The following is a 20240-nucleotide window of genomic DNA, read 5'->3' on the forward strand; positions in this document are numbered from 1 at the left end:
TCTGCCAAGTAAGAGATCTCATTTTGGAAGTCTAGTCATCCTATCCTACCAACTGTTAGAAATTAAAGAGTTTGTACAAAGCTGGTTAGAAAAACTGAGATCATTAATTGCAGCACTATCATTGTAGCTTGTTATGTATTCTATAATAACACTTTCCATGGATATCAGTCCTTTTTCCTGGGGACTTCTATACTGTTTTACAGATTACTGCCATAACCTTTGAGTTTACATAAATAACCTCTCTACCAGAGAAACACTGAAAGCCCTGTACTGCTTGGACTGACAAACCTGAAAATACAAAGAAAATAATATCCTTAAAATAATCTGCTTTATTTCAAAATTTTATCATTGTATTTTCCCCTAAAACCTGAATTTTAGTCATATGCTCACATCTTTCAAGAAGAAAAAAAATCCTTTCATTCTACACAGCCATTTTCATTTGTGTATTCCTCCCACAACCTGAAGTATACATCTTTTATATAAAATTTCTTCAAAGTAAAACCCTTTCTAAAAACTACCTTGTAAGCAGAAAAAGCTGAAAATGCTAATGATCTTGCCTATCACTGGGAATGACCAAAAGCAGTCTCAATGTGATTTGAACAATGAGATCCCTGGTTATAATTACCACACAGCACTACAATTTATTGCTAATTGTTGTATGAGATATGAATCAGCAAAACAGAATCCAGTGAACCATGATATGCACAAAAATAAAGATCTTTTGTATGTACAGTCAGGATCACTAACGTGTCCTACTTGCATTTCTATGTAAAATTTAAGGCATGCAGCTCAGGAATTTGATGTGAATCAGATAGACATCTTTTCATTGGTTAATATACTGATCAAACAGTACAATTGTTACCATTGCAAGACGTTACACACCAACAGAAATATGCACTCAAGTAACTATATAATCAATTTTTCAGCTGCACTGCAATGAAATAAAAAGCAATTATTCTGCAGTGACCACAGAGAAGAAATAAGGTACAGTGATGAAAAGAGATGTATGACAGTAAATTCTTTGCAGAAAAGCTTTTTAGTTTTAGTCAAAAACTGATTTTTCTTAAATAATTGTTTGGAATAAGACATTTACCTGCTCCCAGCTATCTGTTATGACAACCTGTATTCCTTGTTGATGAAAATTTGTAACAGTGTCTCTGAAACGCACTATACATTTCTCAATTATAAATATACATCACTGAAATAAAACCTTAAAGTGTCAATCAGAACACCTACTTCCTGCAAAGTCAATCCACAAAATGATTCGTGCTGAGAACACCTGAAGATTTTAGTGTTTGTGAGACTGACAAAAACTATTTTTCCTCTTCAGGGGGTTACACATTAGTATCATTGATTCTTTTATAATCTTATATTTTAAAACATGGCATGAGAAATACTGTTTCTTATGAAGTGTGTATTTTCAGAATATTCTATCACGTGGGTATTAGATTATCTCCATGGTTCATCCCCTGCATAGACTTCATCAATAGAATTCATTAATATAATTCATTCATCTAAATAAGCCATTAATCTAATGGCATATTCTTTAAAATGTAAAATAACTTTGCTGCCAATCTCATTTCTACTTAAGACACTCATCTTCCTACAAACTCCTCTGAACTATGTTTTTCAATAGCTCCAAACCATTAACACCCAAGACATGTAACTTTCACAAAATACTCATGCCCCATGATAACCTGCTCTCATTTACTGCAATTTCACTTTGTTCATCTTCAGCACAGGTAGAAGGTGACATTTCCCCCAAATGTATCAGGTTTCTAAGTCATAGTTTATTAAAGACAACCTTCAATGTTGAAACAGAGATTCAACTGCTACCGGACCTGCATGTTGAACATCTTTATTAATAGGTCATGCAAAACAGTTTCAATTAACCAATTTCTGAGATTGTGCATTGCTTGCAGATCACTAAAAGAAAAAAATCAGGGAATAAGAAATAGTAAAAGTCAAAAAGAAGAAAAAACTGAAGTAGTGGAAGCAGCAATGTGGAGGCAAAAAAATACACTATATACTAACTAACTATAAGCTAAAAACTAACTATATACTGGTATCAACATGTTTTTCCTTTCCCATACATACTCCCATTTTCCTCTGGACATGCTCCAGATAATCCTCAATGTGTAGTTCTGACAGTACAAAAATAATAAATGCATCCCATGTTGTTTCAGAGTCAGAGCGATGCTCTTTGAGTCCTTTAGCTAAACAAACCATAATAGAAAGAGAAGGAAAGAAACTTCCTTCAAAATGAAAGTCAGCTTACTTAAGTGCTGGATTCAGACAGACTGCAATCCAGAAGCATTTGCCTTCTTCCCACTGAAAGTAAAAAACTTAATGGGAAGATTGGGATCTAACTGGAGTTGAAAACCTGAACTTTTTTTTATTAATACAGACTCCAGGTTGATGAGCAGGAAGGAAGAATAAAAGTTGTGATATTAATCATGTATTTAAAAAGTCATTAGGGAGTCATTCCAGTGCCTAACAGTTTTTTAGTGGTATTTCACGCGCCCTAGAGTATCTTGCCCAGCGCTGAGCAGCAATACCAGGGGATAAAAGTCTCCAGTTTGTCTGTAATCCACTAGCTTTGAAAGCATGTCTTGGATGCCTCTGGGCACCTATCATGTCGTAAGACATTAGTATTTAAGCACCTGAATTGCTCCCTTAATGTCTGAACAAGACTACTTCAAAGTATAAAAATATTTGTACATAAAGTGTGTGTGAAAGTTTTTGACAGGTAGCGCTCTGCTCAGGAGATCACTTAAGGATAGTTTAAAAGAATGGTGATCCTAAACATAATATAAGAATACTGAAGAAATTAGAGTAGAATTAATTCCCAGATTAACTAAATGCATCCTAGATTACCATAGATGGAAAAAAAAATGCAGTCGCTGTGCCTGAGCTCCCAATCCATCAAATTGTGACAGTTAAACTACTTTTCTCCCCATCTTTATCCTGGTTATGATGAGTCTATGAATTCTATGGATCCATCACGTATTGTCTAGTGTAACTGTTTTGCCTTTGATCTAGATCTTTTTAACAGAAGCAATATTACTAACAGAAAATAGCTTTTCAGAGAAAAAAAATCAGCAAAATCTTCAATAGACATACCTTTTTTATTGAGTGGTCGTTTCCGTACACACACACATATCCTATGTTCATCAACCTGCAAAGGAAATGGTCTTTCAGTGAACTGCACCCCAATTCCAGTTATGTAATATTTTATTTTACTTCTGTTCTTGAATTAATTAACCAATCATTTAAACAAAGAATTTTCCAAGGCCGTGAGTCAAAAAGCCCCCTGTGTCTGCACAATAGCCAAGAACCTGACACTGAGAACCATACATTAACAAAACTCCCTGCAGACAGTGTAGAGTACAAGACTGAAATATTGGAATACTGCAAGCAAATCCAGCTCTAACAGGGTATACAACACAGAGAATTTGTCACAATCTCTGAGATCTGATAATCCTCATCATTTAAGGGTTCTGCTTCTCTGACTTCTCTGCAAACCAAAGGTCTTCATCAGCTTCAAAGATCAAACATTAATCTTTATACTCAGCAGGGTTTTCCAGAGAAGCTTAATGGTTTTGTGTGCACATCCCCTGGCGTCTCAGGAAAATTTACAATACAGAGTCTGAGTGACTACTTAGTATACATTGGTATTATTTTAAAGTAAAAAGATATTTAAATGGCATAACATAATTAACAGTAATTTAGTAACCTAGGGCTTACAACACCTACTAATGTTAATATAATCAAATTACTGAAAAAACCCCAAGTTATAAATAGATACTCATATATATTAAACTACTTATTTTTGTATTTACAGACAGAAGTATACATTGAAAAAACTGAAAACAGCAAAACCACAGAAAGATTAAAATTTTCGATGTTGCTGGGTTACTTACAGGATCTGCAGTTGTCAGTGGTCTATAATCCAAACTTCCCCTGAAATCTCTTATCATACACATAATTTCATAATTTGGGTTTGTAGCATCAACTTCCTACGGAAGTAAGCAACAGAACTTCTAATACACTGTTTTCCCTAAAATGTACTAATTTCAGTATCTTCTGTATTTATGTAAAAGAAAAATATACATTAACTGAAATATTTCTGAAATTTTGGAGAAAAAATAGTGTCTCAAATCCAAGTTGAACGCCTTTTTCCATTCTGTTGCAGCTAATTTACTGATGATACAGCAAACCAATTACATGCTTTCCATTTTATGGTTCTGGTTGGCATTTAACAGAAAATAATTTTTAATTGAGGCCTCATTAACGGCCTATTCAAGAAAGAAAAATTACTTCCACCTTCGCCAAAATCTTCACACTAAAGACACACCTCCATGCAACTGCACAGCACCAGACACCATACAGAGTCAACACTTAGGCTAATTAAAGTAAGGCAGTCCAACAGATGAGTGGGTAACACTCCATTACGCAGGTACAACACACCCCCCCCAGGGGACCAGTGCAGGCACCCCAGCTGCTGTAAACACAACCCTGAATTCAAGTCAGTTAAAGGAGCTTGATCCTACTACTGGTCCTGAGTTAACTGCTACAATGCACTGCAAACTCATTTAACAGTCCTAGAGCCCCCTAAAAAGCAGAAGCAATCCCAAGGATACACAGGACACTACATCCAGGGTTAGAAGACCTTTCACCCCTAAACCTGGAGCCATCAGTATCAGAGCAAATGGACACCTTAAGAGGCCATACGTGGAGCCCCTCCAAGTCCTGCTAGGCCTGAGCCTACTGTGAGCTGAGCTGGTGCTCTGCAGAATAAACCAAATGTCCTTCCTGTCACTTCTCCCTGCAGTTGACAGTTTTTACACCATTTCAGGACATGCTGCTGATGCCATATGTAGCCAGCTCTGGTGCTCAGACCTTAAGTTTTTCATGGCTCCCCTCAAATGATATAAAACTCTAAATCACAGCTGGTTGTGGAAACAGCATAGGCACTCTCAGAAAGCACTGCACTGGGGTTAACAAGCTGGAAGGGCACCAGCTCATGACTCCACACCTGTGACACAGCCAATCCTCACCACAGATAAAACTGTCCTGGTAATCAGAAGCTGAATGTACCGTGATGTTGTTCACCCCGATGACAGTGAACTAAAAACTGCTGACAGTAAGTCCACACAAAAAACCACTGCTGAAACATTTCCTTCTAACATTTAGAAGGAGCATTGCTTTATTTATGGAAAAAGTGTTTGAATATTCTTCAAACCATGTTTAAAGGTCTTGGCCACCTGAAGACAGTGCTTGGCCAATTATTGCTGCATTTCACAGCAGCAACAACAACAGAATACACAAAGCAACACAAAGCACAGGTACATATAGATCCCCAAGAAAAACAGAGCTTCCTGGAGCTAAGGCTCATATCCAAAGACAGTTTTCACAAAAGCAAGAAAAAGAACCTTTTAGGTGTAATACCACATCAAAGTATTTTAATAGATAAAGCCGAAAAAAAATGTTTGCTCCTCACACATAAAGACAAATGTTTTGCATTTGAGTAAATGGATGGAGATTAGAGAGTATGAATTCACAGGTGATTTTAGGTCAGCTTCAAAACATCAATAAACCATGAAGTAGATTGCCTGAATTATTGACACGGTGGTGGTACTTCTCATGTCAGTAGCGAGCTGGTACTATCTGTTCAGACACTAACACACATAGGGCCACCAACAAGATTACACTACTAGTTTTGCCAAACCTTTCACACCACTGTGACAGGAATTAATTTAATATGAAGAGATTTTTTCTCACAGGATTATCAACTTCGTTTCTTTTATACAAGTTTCTAACAACTTGCTGCCAAGCTCCTTGCATGATGCAAAGCTAAATTACAAATGTGTATACCGGGTTAAAGAAAAAAAGTTAAAAATCACTGTTCAAATTGATCTATAAAGCATCAAAGATCATAAAGAACAATTTATCATAATGTTGTAATACTTCTTGTAGAATAACAGAGCTATCTAAAAGCCAAAGGTCTGATTATCTTCAACAATATATTTTCCCTAAGAAATGGCTCTCATCAGCACTCAACCTTTAAAGACCACGTGGCAAGACAAGCCATTGTAAGCAATTATTTCTGTTGAAAGGAAAAAAGAGGGGGAAAACTGTCTAAAGTAATAGCTATGACAGCAATGCAACAAAGCACCAAAATTATTCATCAAACTTGTATACAAAAAATGAAAACATTTAATTTCAAGATTACTGAATTTCATAAAAATTACTAAGGACTGAAAAAAGCACAATGATTTTGCAAATTTCTCTTGCTGACATACGTTTTCCATTCTAACTAAAAATACTAACCTGAGCTTTTTTTTCTCTGAGTTCCTGCTGCTGTAACCTTCTTTTTTCACGTTTCTCTTGCAGCTTTTCAACCTCTTTTACACAATTTGATTTTCTGCGTGCTTAAAGAAAATGATATAATTTTAGAGTATTTTGTGTTGCATGTATTTAGTATTTACAATGTAACATTTCAATTATATATTGTCAATAATTAGAATGCATTTAAGTCAACTCAAGCAGATCAGTATAGTACTGAATAGTTATGGTAATTTCTAAAATTCATAAAATAAATCATTTAGAAAAAAGTCATGGGAATGGGACAATAATTACATGACCAAAAAAATACAAGTACAATGACCCTCAAAAAAATATTTGGAGAGATACATGTGATCTCTTGGTTCCAATTAAATGAAAGCCTAGGCAAATTAAAAAAAGAAAACAGCACTGCCGTAGTTTAAAAAAGATCAAGGAAAACTAAATTCCAAATACTAGCACAACTGTGACAAAAGTGAACACCTGTTTAGTGACAGCTCTCTGAAAAAGCTCCTTGAGGAGCCCACAGACAACTGCACATGTAGACAGACCTACTGTCATTTATGGACAACAACATAATCCAAGAGAATGTACATGTAATGCCCAGAACGAATGAATCCTTGATACGTGGTTTACATACAAAGGGGTCCAAATTCCTTTTTTGTAGCTTGAATTGGAGATAAATCTGGTAAACCAGGCAAACCACCATTCTGTTGAGAGGAGGAAGGCTGCTCAGGAAGCTGACTAGGTCGTGCACGTACAGAACCAACCACTGCAAAGGAAAAGAACAAAGCTCATCTGGACATAGAAGAGTTAACATTTCTACTCAATTCTGAACCACTTAGTTATGAGGACATAAAACAAGGCCCCTTTCCAGACACAACAATTTATTAGGGGTGAGGGGGAGCCATCCATGTAGAACATCTATTAATAAAGACATTTGGTATGCAGCCTTTTTCATACACCAACACAACATAATTGAGTACTAACACTGCACATGCATATTTTCAAACACTCTACTGCAGAATTAATACAATTCATCATGTGCACAGAATGAAGGGTGTACTGGGAGATAAGTAGTCCTGAAGCTTAAAGTGCTGAAATTTTACTTATATTGTGATTATACCCAAAAACTGAGTGACAAAAGAAGCCTCACTCTGTTCCACGTTCTCTAGATGTTACAAAATGGTACCACCCCATTGAGCCAACGATCTCTGAAGGAGCAAAGGCATAGAAATGAAAGGCAGCAAAGTGCAGCTCTACCTGTGAGTGGAAGTAACAAACTTCTTTGACACTATACTGGGATACAGATATAATCAATATGTCTAAACATATGCATCGATTCTACTTGTGCTAAGGATGCCAATTTCTGAAGATGTAGTAATGTCTGTTCCCAGTGAAAACAGTGGGAGTGGTGAGCATGCAAGCCTCTTTGGCAGAGCTGAATGCTTTAAATTGTTTCTCAAAGAGCTGCTTCAAGCACCTCTGCTTCAGTTGACCCATTTTCTACACACACTCCTAAGAGTCTGCCAGAACAGCAACAGAAGTGAAGGTATCAGTTTTGATTAGCAGCCAGAGATGACACTCCAAACAAAGGCCAGCTCACTCTACAACATGAAGACAACTATGGAAACAGGTATTCAATGGGACAGCCAAGATAAATGCCCAAATCCTTCCAAATATGGTAGGAGATCTAGTTTAGAGCACAAATTGACTACACAAGACAAGTGTGCTGAGAAAAACTTAATCACAAAGCCAACAAAGAACAAATACTTGGGTCAAATCTCAATAGTAAGAAGCATAGGACATACTAAAATAAAAGTTACAGGGTTATTCCACACCCAACAGACCATTTACTACAAATGACATCATGTATGGATGTGATGAAAGCCCATCAGTGAGGTGTCCCAAATTTAAATCATTAGTTTGAAAAAATTATCCCCTCCTCATAAGATTTTTGATTTGTTTAACATCCCCAGAGCCAAATGGCAGAAGGGCGCAAGTGGTCTCAATCATGCACCAAAAAACTCTGAACACTTGCAAAGATATGCAAGCCCACTTGTTTCTCAAGTTTCAACAGATGGACCGGAACCTATCCAGAACTAATGACAGTAGATTAATGTTTGGAAGAATAACCATCACTATCATCAGTACAAGTCAGTTAAGCCTAAAGCAGGAAAGCAAATTAAAGCAATAAGCGGTAACTATTCCTTCTCATGTTATAAACACATTACACCTGTATTCATCCCATACATACTTTTCACCTATGTTCCCCTGGTATTTCAGCAAAAAATCTACAAAAAATGCTGTTAATTGTAGAGTGAGAAATAACCTGTAGGGCTTAAGTACTCTTTGAATGAATGTTTACACACAGACTATCACAAAACTAAATTAAAAATGCTCATGTTTTCAATATTTAAGTACACTACTTAGTGTATATTGAACACTCAATTAAGCTGAAGCAAATTAAGGATGCTTTAACTTGGAAGAGTCCACACATGATTTAACATAGCACAGCACCTTCAGCTCATTCAGCTTAACCTTCCTAACACTATACTGCTTAAACTTGCATACAAATACTGTTCATACAGTATGAATTCCTAAATATACATAGGAGTTACTCTAGGAAAGATGTACCGTGTCTTTTACATGTCACACGCATACATATCAAATGAGACATGCAGAATTACTGAGGAACGTTAGATGAGCAGGAAGTTAAAAAGTTTCCACATTTTTTTACTTCTTTGAAATGGAAATAGGTAACATTTACCTTTGTTGTCTCTGGCAGTGTTCTCATTCTTAGTAACTCCTAAAGTTCGTCGAATCTACAGAGAAAGCAATCTCTGTTATTTAATCACCATATTACTGAAAACACAACCTGCACCCCCACCCACTGCTTTCCAGTGAATGCAAATAACATCAGCAGTACAGAGTTGATGGCTGCTAAATCCCCCGCTGAAGAGCCCAGGGTGAAGACTGCTTGAACTACACGTACTGTTTCAAAACCTCCAAAACCTTTTCTATATTTTTCCTTGACATACAATTAGTTATATAAATATTAGTTCCCGACACCCTCTCTGCCAAACCTGTTCTTAGAAAAAATTTTGGAACTCCTATTAACCACAGGAAAAAGAAAGGAACAGAGTTATTGAAAGCTCCACAGACACAAAAGTTAAAAATTGAGGCATAACTACATGTATACGAGTACTGTAAGTTTAACATGAACATGTTGTATAGAAATTACCAACCTTCATTCTGGCTACTCTGATTGATGTACTAGGAAGTGATTCAAAATCTTCATCAGGTGCAAGACCTGGGTTAAGTGAAAATATACTATCCAACTCGATCTGTATAAAAGAGTATAAAACACATTTGTTTGATTCCTAAAACAATATTCACCCAGTCCATCTCTCTTGTTATGTTTGGGACTAAACAGTAAATACATTTAGTGTTTTTACACCATCATTTGTTAATTCTAAAACCTGAATAATCTTGTTTTATATACAATAGAACCAATGCAAGCTTTGGTCTTTGTATTAGTTGCAAATACACCCTTCAAAAAAGGGATTAATTAAAAAATGACCAATAAATATTTGTAATTTTTTAAAGTAATTAAATGAAAACAGCAGCAAATTACCACAGTAATACTAGCTACTTCTAAATATGACATACTGTAACATAAAAAGCAATCTCAATTATTTGAAGTTTCCTTTACAGTGCAAAAGAAACAGAGGAATTACAACCACCCAAAAAATAAAAGCATAGTTGAAACCATGTTACATTTATCACGCCTTTTTTTTTTTCTTTTAAGTGATCCTTATTCAAAATCCTGTTAAGATTTAAGGGCAGAGGAACAGGATCTTAAAAATAACTGGCTTCAGATCTATTGAAACCTGGTTTCCTAAAAAACTTAAATAGCTTTGGTGTCCACAGACTATCATTTCCTCTGGCTGGACCTTTCAAAGACCGCACTACTGTATGGATTCTTCGTATCCAGAGGGATGAGCTCAGCTGATGAGATCACCAGGACTTTCTCACAACTTTTCTTTCACTTGTGTTTTCACAAAAACCAGTGAAATATTTCTGAGACGCTTCTCAAAATCTCAGCTGAAACTGGCTAACATGGTCCAAAATTTAAAGGAAGAGAGGATAGCAAAGTGTTACGAAGACACGGTTTCTCAGGAAAAGCAAGGCTAGAAAATTGCCAAAAATAAATAAGCAAACAAACTAGCAGTTCAAGTCCTCAATAATATAAACACAAAAAGATTTCTAATCTAGCTTTCTCACTAGTTTCCTGTCTGAACTGCAAGTCATTCTCCCCCTCAAAAATTTTATTTTTCTACTTGTAAAAAGGGCATAACAAGGTAAGCCTTTGTCATCTGCTTCAAAATCAGTAGATTAAAAAAACTATTTAAAAGCTATGACACAGAGATCAGGAAGTCTAATTTATTACAACAGAAACAAGCATTTGCCCAATAGATGCAAGACAAAACAGACTTTAACCAAACAATCAAGTAAATTAAGGCCTGTATCTTGTTTTTGTCTCCAGTCCAAACTCCAAACTAATATTCATGTATATTACACATCGCTTAAAAGAGAAAAGTTGTAAAATAATTAAGTTTACCTCTTTCCCTTTAGTATCTCCATTTTCAATCCATTCAACAGTTACGCTTTCACTATCTTCATTTAGAGATGTTACCATGGCTTGGTGAATTCGGCCTAGAAAGCAAACACAAATGATCATTTATTAACTGGTGGAAGAATTTTCCAGAAGTTATTTTCATCCCCCGACTGAGAGGTGCAGAGAGAGGCAGGAAGAAGAGGATCAAAAATAAGGTGATAAATAGAACGTGATTCCTGGCCACACAGTGTGAAGACCTGATTCACCAGTGATGGCTCTAAGGGACAATCAGCATACAAGTGAAAAGCTCAATGAACAGAAAACTGGGTGGTAATTTAACCAAAAACACCACATGAAAGCCACACCACTCAGACTGTCTTTTCTTGAGAGAAGAAAACTCAACACCATGAGCCTCCCACAGGCACTAAAATCTCCTGAGATGTGCTCCACAAAGGCTCGTCTGTCCCCCTTCTAGGCTGATACAACATCACATGTCCCAACATGGGAGTAAAGCCTGCTGAAACTCTATTCTGATATCTGTTTCTTATGGGCATCCAATCAGTCAGTAATTCAACTAAAATTAAACTGCCTGCAACACTAATACAAATCATCATTTCAAAACCAGCTGCTTACACAGATTGCTGAACTGGAGATAAGGTGCCACTGGTTTGATTTCCTCCACTGAAAGACTCAAAGTCAATGTCCTGGTTTCAGCTGCAATAGTTACTTTTCTTCTTAGTAGCTGGTACAGTGCTGTGGTTTTGGATTTCATATGAGAATAATGTTCCAGTTGGGTTTTACTCCTCTCTCTTTTTGTTACTTCCCTTTTCATTATTACTATTACTCCCACCATTGTTATTTATTATCGTATTTTACTTTATTTCAAGTTATTAAACTCTTATCTCAACCCACAGGTTTTACCTTTTTTCTGATACTTCTCCCCATCCCACCAGGTACAATAAAACAAGTAAACTTTCAGTATGAATATGGATTTTTCTTCTTAAGTATGTAGAGTACCACAACTTTTTTATGTCCTATTTCCTATGCACACGAGCAAGGAGCACTTGGAAGAGCACAACAGCCATGCACTGACACAAAAGGATCAAAGACCCAGGTGTCACATTGATTTCATATCTGTGCTGTGCCCTGAGTACCAAGAACAGGGGTTTCTAAAGAACAGCAGCCCAATGGAACTGCTCCTGCAACACCCTCCTTTAACAAGCTATAGCATGGACAAGCCACCTCTCACTCCACCCGCCCTGACCCACCTGCCAGGTGCCCAGGAGCCATGTGCAGCTCCCAAAGCACAAGCGACTGTCCTGGAGCAGGCTGTGTATATGTCGCCGCTGCGCAGTGCTTGCTAGGGGCAAGCCACAGCAAGGTTCCTTACACATCTGTCCTGGGCTGTCTCCCCCACCCTGCACCTGTCTTCTTCTGTAAAGCTCACAGCCTCCATAAATCCATTCCAGTTTTCTCCTCCACTGATTGTTTCAAACTTCTGTTTTAGCCATTTCAATCATAATTTCCAAAGTTCATGTTTTTATACAGTCTAAGCCTCTTAGGACCTGCTGAGGGACAGAAAGGAAAAAACCTTGACCGATATCCTGGATTACCTCACCTAACAGCACAAGTAACAAATGTATACTGTTAATATTTATTTTATTGAAAAGGCTGCTCAACATTCACATCTAGTTAAAATAAAGCAAGATGACAGACTATGGGGAAGTCATGAACAGTAACGGCAAATCTATGTACTCTAACATAACATGCAGGGGAAGAGACTAACTGAATTAGTTAACTGGAAAAGCCTAGCACTCTAGAGACTCGCAAGGCAGGCAGCAGCCCTGGGCACCACTACTTTCATATCTGCAGCGTTCACCTCCCCAGCAACATACATTACATATACATTTTACAACCTCTACACTTGTCCTTGCTCAAAGCGTAAGATTCACCCCATCACTAAAGAAGGTTAATCCTCCCCCTTTGCTTCACTTTGCTTCCTTCTTCTAGCATTTGCTGCCTTTTATTTCCCTCACCCATGTTTTGTCTGAACAAACTCTTCCATTTATGCTTCCTGAGCACAATTTTCACAGGCGCCCCAGCTGTATTTGCCACCCAGGTGCTGCCAGGAGATGAGCAGGCAGGGACCACACCTGTGCCCTCCCTTCCCTGCATGGATGCTTCTCCCTTTCCCCTCACCCCAAAGGACATTGTCCAGGCATGCATCCTGCCCTCAGGACCCTGCTGAATTCTGCTGGTTGCAGGGCTGAAGCAGACTCACCAAGCACAATGCTCTTGCACCGTATATCCTTGGACAAGCATTTTTGTCCAAGTTTTCTTTGTGCAAGATCCTAAGTACACCTCTCCATTGTTTTTTCCACTTTTAATAGCCTCTAGGGACTTAATTTCGTGCAAGAACACCCTGTTGTAGAACTGTTTCAATTAGCTATCTGGTCCATCAGCAAAATAGCAACAGAAGCCACTGTCCTTTCTGCAGAGTGCCGCTCCCACCACTTCCACAAACAGCATGCTGGAACCACAAGGACACAAAAACTGTGGGAACTGAAGACTCCTCAAGCTTACATTGGTATAATCTTCTGCTATTCTTTTAAGGCTTGGCCCAGCTATCTGCAGGATCAAGAGAATAATTATATATGAAAAAGTCTAACTTAAGCAAAACATTCTGAACAATATTATAATACTTTGTATGTTACTGCATTTTATAAATTTTGAAGAAAAGCACTATTCACAGCTGAAACTTGTGACACTGTATTAGTCACAGAGCCATCACGTAAGTCCTCTTACCTGCTTCTCTATTACTTTTGACAGAGTACAAATAATAATTTAAAAAGGTTTAACCTTTGCTATAACAAGTCCAAGAAGATCAAAGCAGGCTGATGGATCAATAGAAAACACTGAACACTCTCACAAACACAGTAAGCCAGCATGCTGTAACAAAAGAATCACAATAGACCTTCCATCTCTGTGCCAGATTTCATCTGTTTCCTGGCCAAGAAAGTCAGGACTGAATTTAAAAAAAAAAAAACACTACTAACAAAAATAAGTGTTATGCCCACCTTCCAAATATGCTCAACTTAGATAGAAAACGTGTACTATAATGTTTAAACTGGCAATGTACCCATACAACTTGTTTGTAAAATTTCTTTGTTACTAAAACTTTTACATGTTATTCAAGAGCCAGAAAGCACATTTACATCTTTACAATTGCCTCTTGCTCTCTGCAAACAGTATTCCATTATAGTTTTCTAGTACACAGCTGAATACAGCAGCTGGGAAATTCAGGAATGCCAGCAACCAATTAGGCTGGCATAAACCTCGTCTAGCATATAAAGCAAGACCAAGCTGCAAATCCTAAAGCATAAGAGCCAAATCAATCTGTAGAGTGGCTGAAGGCAACATCCTTGATTTGTGGTGCATTTTCTAAGGCTGGTATCAAAATGCGAAATGCAAATATGTATACGTAAACACAAATGTGCATTATGGCAAACTGAAAAATGAACAAGTGATTCAAGAAAGACTATTTTCACACACATCTCGAAAACAAAAGTAGACTCATAGTGCTCATACACTGACTCTTCACTCAGCATGTCTTTAATTTCTAGCGCCTCTCCTCACATGATTAGAATTCACATCAGAGGCAAAACTTTTTCTGAGAAGTTGTTCCATTGCTGTAGAGTTCAAAAGTAATGTAGAAGTTATTTCAGAAGGTTATTATTTGTATAAATATGTTCTGTCACACAGTGTGTGGCATCTGGCTTATCTCTACTGACTAGAGCATGCAGAAAATATTGCTCCAAATACAGTAATTCAACAGGAACGTATGTTAAGCCAACACTTTACAATTACCTTAAACACACACATAATGTTCTCATCCTAATCAATACAAGAACATAAATTTCTCCATTCCCGCTTCCTAGTCATCTGATGAACATTTGTCAAACAGAAGAAAGCAACTATAAACATCTGCAGAAATATCAAATAAATCTCCTCTATTGCAAGAGTCCTTTAGGGTAGCTATGGGTGCAGAAAAAGCTTCAAGCGGCAGCAGCAAAAGCAAATAATCAAGGCTAAATCAAACATTTTAACTAACTCTCAACCTAGGTTGATCACATATACCAAGTTGTATTTGGGTCCATACCTCTAAGCAAACTGAACTTTTTCTATCAGCAAAACTTCTCTAAACCACCGCAATTCTGAAGCAGTGATATATGACACTACTAAAGCCACGGCCTTTTCACCTTCCTAATACTTTTCAGAAACCTAAGTTAGCAATGTTAAATATGGGTGGTTGTTTTCTAAATTACAGTCTGGGCTACAGCACTGGCTGACATGTGACTCAAACCCCTTGGCGCTCTCCCAGGTGACTCAAGAAATAAGGCTAGAAGACAACCTCTGCCTTCCCCACCCTTTGACATGATTGAAGTGCACTGGCCCTAAAAGCCACTGTGCCCACACATCTCATGCAACAGTTCTGTGAAGTATCTTTTGAGCCATAATAATGAAAAATTTAAGCACAGGCTCTGATCAGGTTATGGAGAAGAAAGGCTCACAACTTCCACTATGACCTTCTCATTCCTCCCCCAAAACCAGTGTAGCGGGACTCTGCCCGGCAGCATCATGCTATGACCATCACACAGTTGTTTAAGCCTTGTCGGCCCAAACCCAGGCAATTATTTTTAGCAGGGCTAGGCTACTGCAATGTTAATGGGCCTGACATTCAGTATAGGAAACTTACTGCTTGTGTTACATTCTCTGAACTTACCACTTCTTTAGAAGCCCACATCTGTTATATTAGTTCAGGCAGTGGTCTGTCAGCTGAGCACTTCAGCTTTTCTGTATGCCTCAACAGTAGATGTTTCATAGTGCAAAAATACACTACAACTTAACATCTGCTACAGAGGCTTGCTGTGGATGACCACTGCAACAGAAGCTACCCATCCCTTCAATGATTGTAACAGCCATTTGTGAAATAGCCATAATTTTCCTAATCATGTTTATGAGGAACTAGCATGAACATTATCTCATGTAGAGACATCTGGATAGGATTGACCTTCACCCTCTGCCACTTGGTCTTCAAAAATTAAAACTGCAAAACTTCACTTTCTTTCAAAAATAATATAATGCCCTAGTTACATATACAAAAAAACATTTAGGAGAAACATGAGGCTGCAAATTCAGAAGCAGCATTTGCCAAAATTAGTATGGTCCAGAAAACTGCATCCTGTGCTATGGGGTCCAGACCTGGCAAGTCTGGTGGATGGGTCTTCCCACTCTTCACAGAGCCCAGGAAGGTGAAAAATAATCCTCTCCTCACCAAACAATGCCTACACCAAACTTGAGGGGAAAAATCCCATGGAAAAAGAGAATTCCAGGCTCAGTATCTCCAGTGATGTCGATTGTGATGACATCCCTATTCAGGCAATCAGGGCTTGTCATGGTCCTGCCTGCACTACACAGACAGCCCTGCTGCTGATCTCCCAAAGAAAAACCAACAGATGTTTCTTTCTCCACAATACTAAACATATTTAATTTTCTTTTGTTCCAAAGTGTAATTTATCCACAAACAAGCAGCCTTTTGTTCTCTTTTGTATCTACCACGGGTACATGTTATTTTTGTTTTACTTAATCATATAGATTTGTTCTGGTTTTGCCAGCTTCTCTTATTGTCTTACCTGTTACCTTATAGTGTTATCACACTGCCAAATGGGTCACTAAACATGCACAGCACCTGATACATTTCTAAAGAAAGCTCTTAATAAAATACATATTTAGTTAAAATTATATGGTGTTTTAATATTTATTTATTTTTGTGAATGATCCCTAGCTACCAACTCATTTTGTTTTATCCTCTAAATTACCACGGCAATACCCAAGTCCTTCAAGTTATTACCCAAATCAAGTTTCCCATGTCTGCCTGTATATTTCAGGTTTGAACTAAAATCCAACTTAATCTACTCTTCCCCCATCTAGAAAGGTAACAATTTCAGGAAAAAAACCCCACACATCTAATATATGTATCCAATTTCTGTGTAAAAAACAATCACAGACAGTGCTTTAGAAAAACAACGTTCACAGATCTTACTGGCAGGCCACTAACAAACGAGATGGGGGGGCGAGGTGGGGCGGAACAACACAGACAGCACTGTTGTCATGGGTTTTGCTTCTCTAATGGTTGTTCAATCTGCAATCTCTTCACATTGTGATTCATTTTTTTTTCTGCTGACCTTTCATTTTGCAAACCAATCTCTAAAATTTCCCTTTACATTCAAAACAAGTCTTCTGTAGTTTCCCCAGTTAGGGGAATACTGGATTTTTACTTCCCTTCAAGGCAGGTCCAGTTTCTTTTGGGAGTGGGGAGCTAGTACTCTTTTAAGCGTATTTCAAAGGGCATTATTTTACATTAGTGAGCTCCTCCTAAAACATCTTCCCTTTATTTGCTTTCAGAAGCTACAGTGACAGTGAAATCAATGGCAGTCATCCCACAGGCTTCAAAAAAGGTTGTCAAGAGCATCTCACCACCATAGCATTCAGAAGCTACAGCTACATATTGCCTCTGGAGGCATCAGTGTCAGAGCAAGATAGGGGACTTGTTTCTGAAGTGGCTCGATTCATAAATAAGTGTCACATCATGATGGCCAACAGATGCACTAACATACAGGTATTTAGCAGCAAGTTATCTCAGATGTACCATGCCAGTCATCCTACCATTTTTAAGAGTGGGTAAATTTTGCACATTACCTTGGTCACAGAAAAAGATACTTCAAAGGAAGCACCTGTCTACATCTAATACACAGCACCATTAAGTCCCCTAGTTCAATAAACTGAATACATTTCACCTTTATGTTACTTCAGGTGACACAGAAGTTATTAAGCACCAACTGAGAGGCTAGGTATAATATAGCCTCCGGCCAACACTGACCATTATTTGATTGCAGGACTGAACTGCAGTACAGGATACAAGAAAGACAAGCTGCATGAAGCTTGTTGGCTGCTTGTTTCCTGCCTCCTGACAAAACCATCCTAACTTCAATGCCTTTGACCTCCAGATCTTTCTTCCCTTAGAAAGATCTGCTTATTCTTTAGCAATCTCCGGAACCCTGGAAAGAGAAAATACGAACACTTTCCAGAAAATCCCAGCAGAACCCCACCCTGGTTTAGCAGGCTTCACAGACCTCACCAAGGCCAAGAACAGATGACATATTCCCACTCAAATTAAAGACCTGAGGTCATGACTGACCTGCCATTAATTCAGTGAACTTCTCATATCAGTTCTCTCCTACCAGACAAATCCGAAGAGCTAGCACCCTAAACCTGTCACACATGCCTCCTTTATTCATGTATATTTCTAGACAGCACCATGCATCCTCCCGCCAGGAGATACTTACCGAAATGAGAAACACTGGATCGCCCACAGAAATAACTCATGGGCATTATCAGCAAACATTCTTGTTACATTTTAATCATAAAGAGCATCTGATACAATAACATCAAGCTTTCTATCAAGTGATGGAAGACATGTTCAAAGACACTTCTGTCCGGGCACGCTGCCGTGCCGTTTATTCAGAGCCCAGCTTGTACACCAGAGCAAACAAGTTTTGCTTTACACTGTAGGCCTTTACTCCTTCCATCACCCAATCCTCCGGGCAAGGCCTTCCCATCTCTCGGCAAAGGGCTCCTCGGGCTCCCCTCCCCACCCACGCCCCTCTCCCCCCCGGATCCCCTCATGATGCCCATCCACGGCCACGCCGCCCGCACGTCTCGCCGCCCACCTCCCCCGCTACCCCCCCGGCCACGAGCCCCGCCCCCCCATCCCCGCTGCACCCTCCCGGCCTCCCGCCCCACCTCAGCCCCCGCCTTGCCGCCGCCCCCCCCATCCCTGCTGCACCCTCCCGGCCTCCCGCCCCACCTCAGCCCCCCGCCTTGCCGCCGGCGCCGCACCCCCCCACCCCGCCGCGCTACCGCAGCCTCTCTGTCCCCCGCGGCGGCGGCCGCCGCTCGCCCCGCGCAACCGCCCTGCGCCGCCAAGCGCCAGCGCTCCCCTGACAACGGCAGCGCGCGCCAGTCCCGGCCACTCCCCGGCCCCATGTACACAATGGGCCCCGCGCGCAACCCCTCCCCGCCCCCCGCAGGCCGCGCACCGGGGCGGCAGCGGCGCCCGGCCAGGGCCCGAAGACGACAGGCCGAGCCGGCCCCTACCGCCGCCATACTAACCATCGCTGCGCTTGATCTCCACGTTGACGCCTATACGGATCTTGCCGAAGTCGGCCGCTGCCATCGCTTTATGAGGCAGCCGAGGAAATGAGAAGCACTGCAGGCCGGATACACCGGGGACGAGAAAAGCGCGTACCGCTGTGGTAGCGCCGGCCGCGGTGGTTCTGTTGAGGGAGGGAGGGAGGGAGGGAAGGAGGGAAGGAGGGAGGCAGCGCTTTAACGGGGAAAAGGTGAGAGAGAGACGGCGCCGGCCGAATATAAAAGGTGCTGGGCGCTTCTGCGCTTGCGCGGTGTGGCGTCACGTGAAGGACCCACTGACAGCGGAGTCGGGGGTAGAGGTGCTGCCGCCGCGGCCTTCGGTAGCCGCTCGCTGTCCCCTCTTCCCCCTCCTCCCCCTCCTCCCCCTCCTCCTCCTCCTGCTGCCTCGGTGGAAGGGGGCGCGCGGCCCTGCCGGGGCCCCCCAAGCCGCGCCTGCCGTCATGGGGCGCCCGGCGTCCCCTCCCGGCAGTCTTGGGGCGCCCCACCTCGGCCTCGCCCCCCCGCTGCGCCGTGGCGCCTTGGCTCCTCCCTCGCCACCGCCCAGCGCGGCACCTCGGCGGGGCTGGCGCAAGATGGGTGCCCCCGCTGCCCTGAGGAGGGCGGCCCGCGGGAAGCCAGGCTGCGGGTCGCGCTGCCGCCCCTCCACGCTCGGCTGGGCCCGGGACGCGAGAGGCTTGTCACAGACGCGGGCCGCCTGTGCCAGCCTCAGCCTCTTGGACCTGTCCCCGGCTTGGGAACGCGCGCGTATTTGGCACCATGTGGTGACTGAGCTGCTCTGAAGTTGTAATGTAGTAACTTCAGCTATCTCCTGCCTGCTCGCAGGGCTCCCCTGTGCCAAGTAGGGCAGCTTAGAAGCGTCGTTCATGTTCCCCAACCTGCCGCGCTGTCAACAGCACCCATCCATACTCGCCTCATGGCTGCCCTGAGCCTCACACAGCTTTAAGTAAAAAAACACACTGTAATAAGTAACTAAGGGTGATTTGCTGATCAAATGGGCTTTTAA

At 40.6% G+C, this 20240-nt stretch overlaps 1 protein-coding gene across 3 annotated transcripts in view; it reads right to left on the bottom strand.

Annotated features, from left to right (window-relative positions):
- The window catches only part of KIF2A (kinesin family member 2A), a 41849-nt gene extending 22203 nt beyond the window's left edge, over window positions 1–19646 (bottom strand). Inside the window, exons 1-8 of one of the 3 annotated variants that reach the window (XM_040580155.1) lie at window positions 19199–19645; window positions 10970–11064; window positions 9594–9692; window positions 9116–9170; window positions 6986–7117; window positions 6334–6434; window positions 3924–4019; window positions 3124–3178 (exon numbers count right to left, since the gene is read on the bottom strand). In XM_040580155.1, the coding sequence (XP_040436089.1) occupies window positions 3124–3178; window positions 3924–4019; window positions 6334–6434; window positions 6986–7117; window positions 9116–9170; window positions 9594–9692; window positions 10970–11064; window positions 19199–19262 (697 nt within the window). In that variant the 5' untranslated portion in view covers window positions 19263–19645. Of the gene's footprint in view, window positions 1–3123; window positions 3179–3923; window positions 4020–6333; window positions 6435–6985; window positions 7118–9115; window positions 9171–9593; window positions 9693–10969; window positions 11065–19198 lie in introns of all 3 variants that reach the window. The other 2 variants (XM_040580157.1, XM_040580156.1) reach the window with 2 other exon arrangements.
- Between the last annotated feature and the right edge of the window lie 594 nt (window positions 19647–20240).

The sequence above is a fragment of the Falco naumanni genome, chromosome Z (assembly GCF_017639655.2).
Source record: "Falco naumanni isolate bFalNau1 chromosome Z, bFalNau1.pat, whole genome shotgun sequence".
Lineage (NCBI taxonomy): Eukaryota > Metazoa > Chordata > Aves > Falconiformes > Falconidae > Falco > Falco naumanni.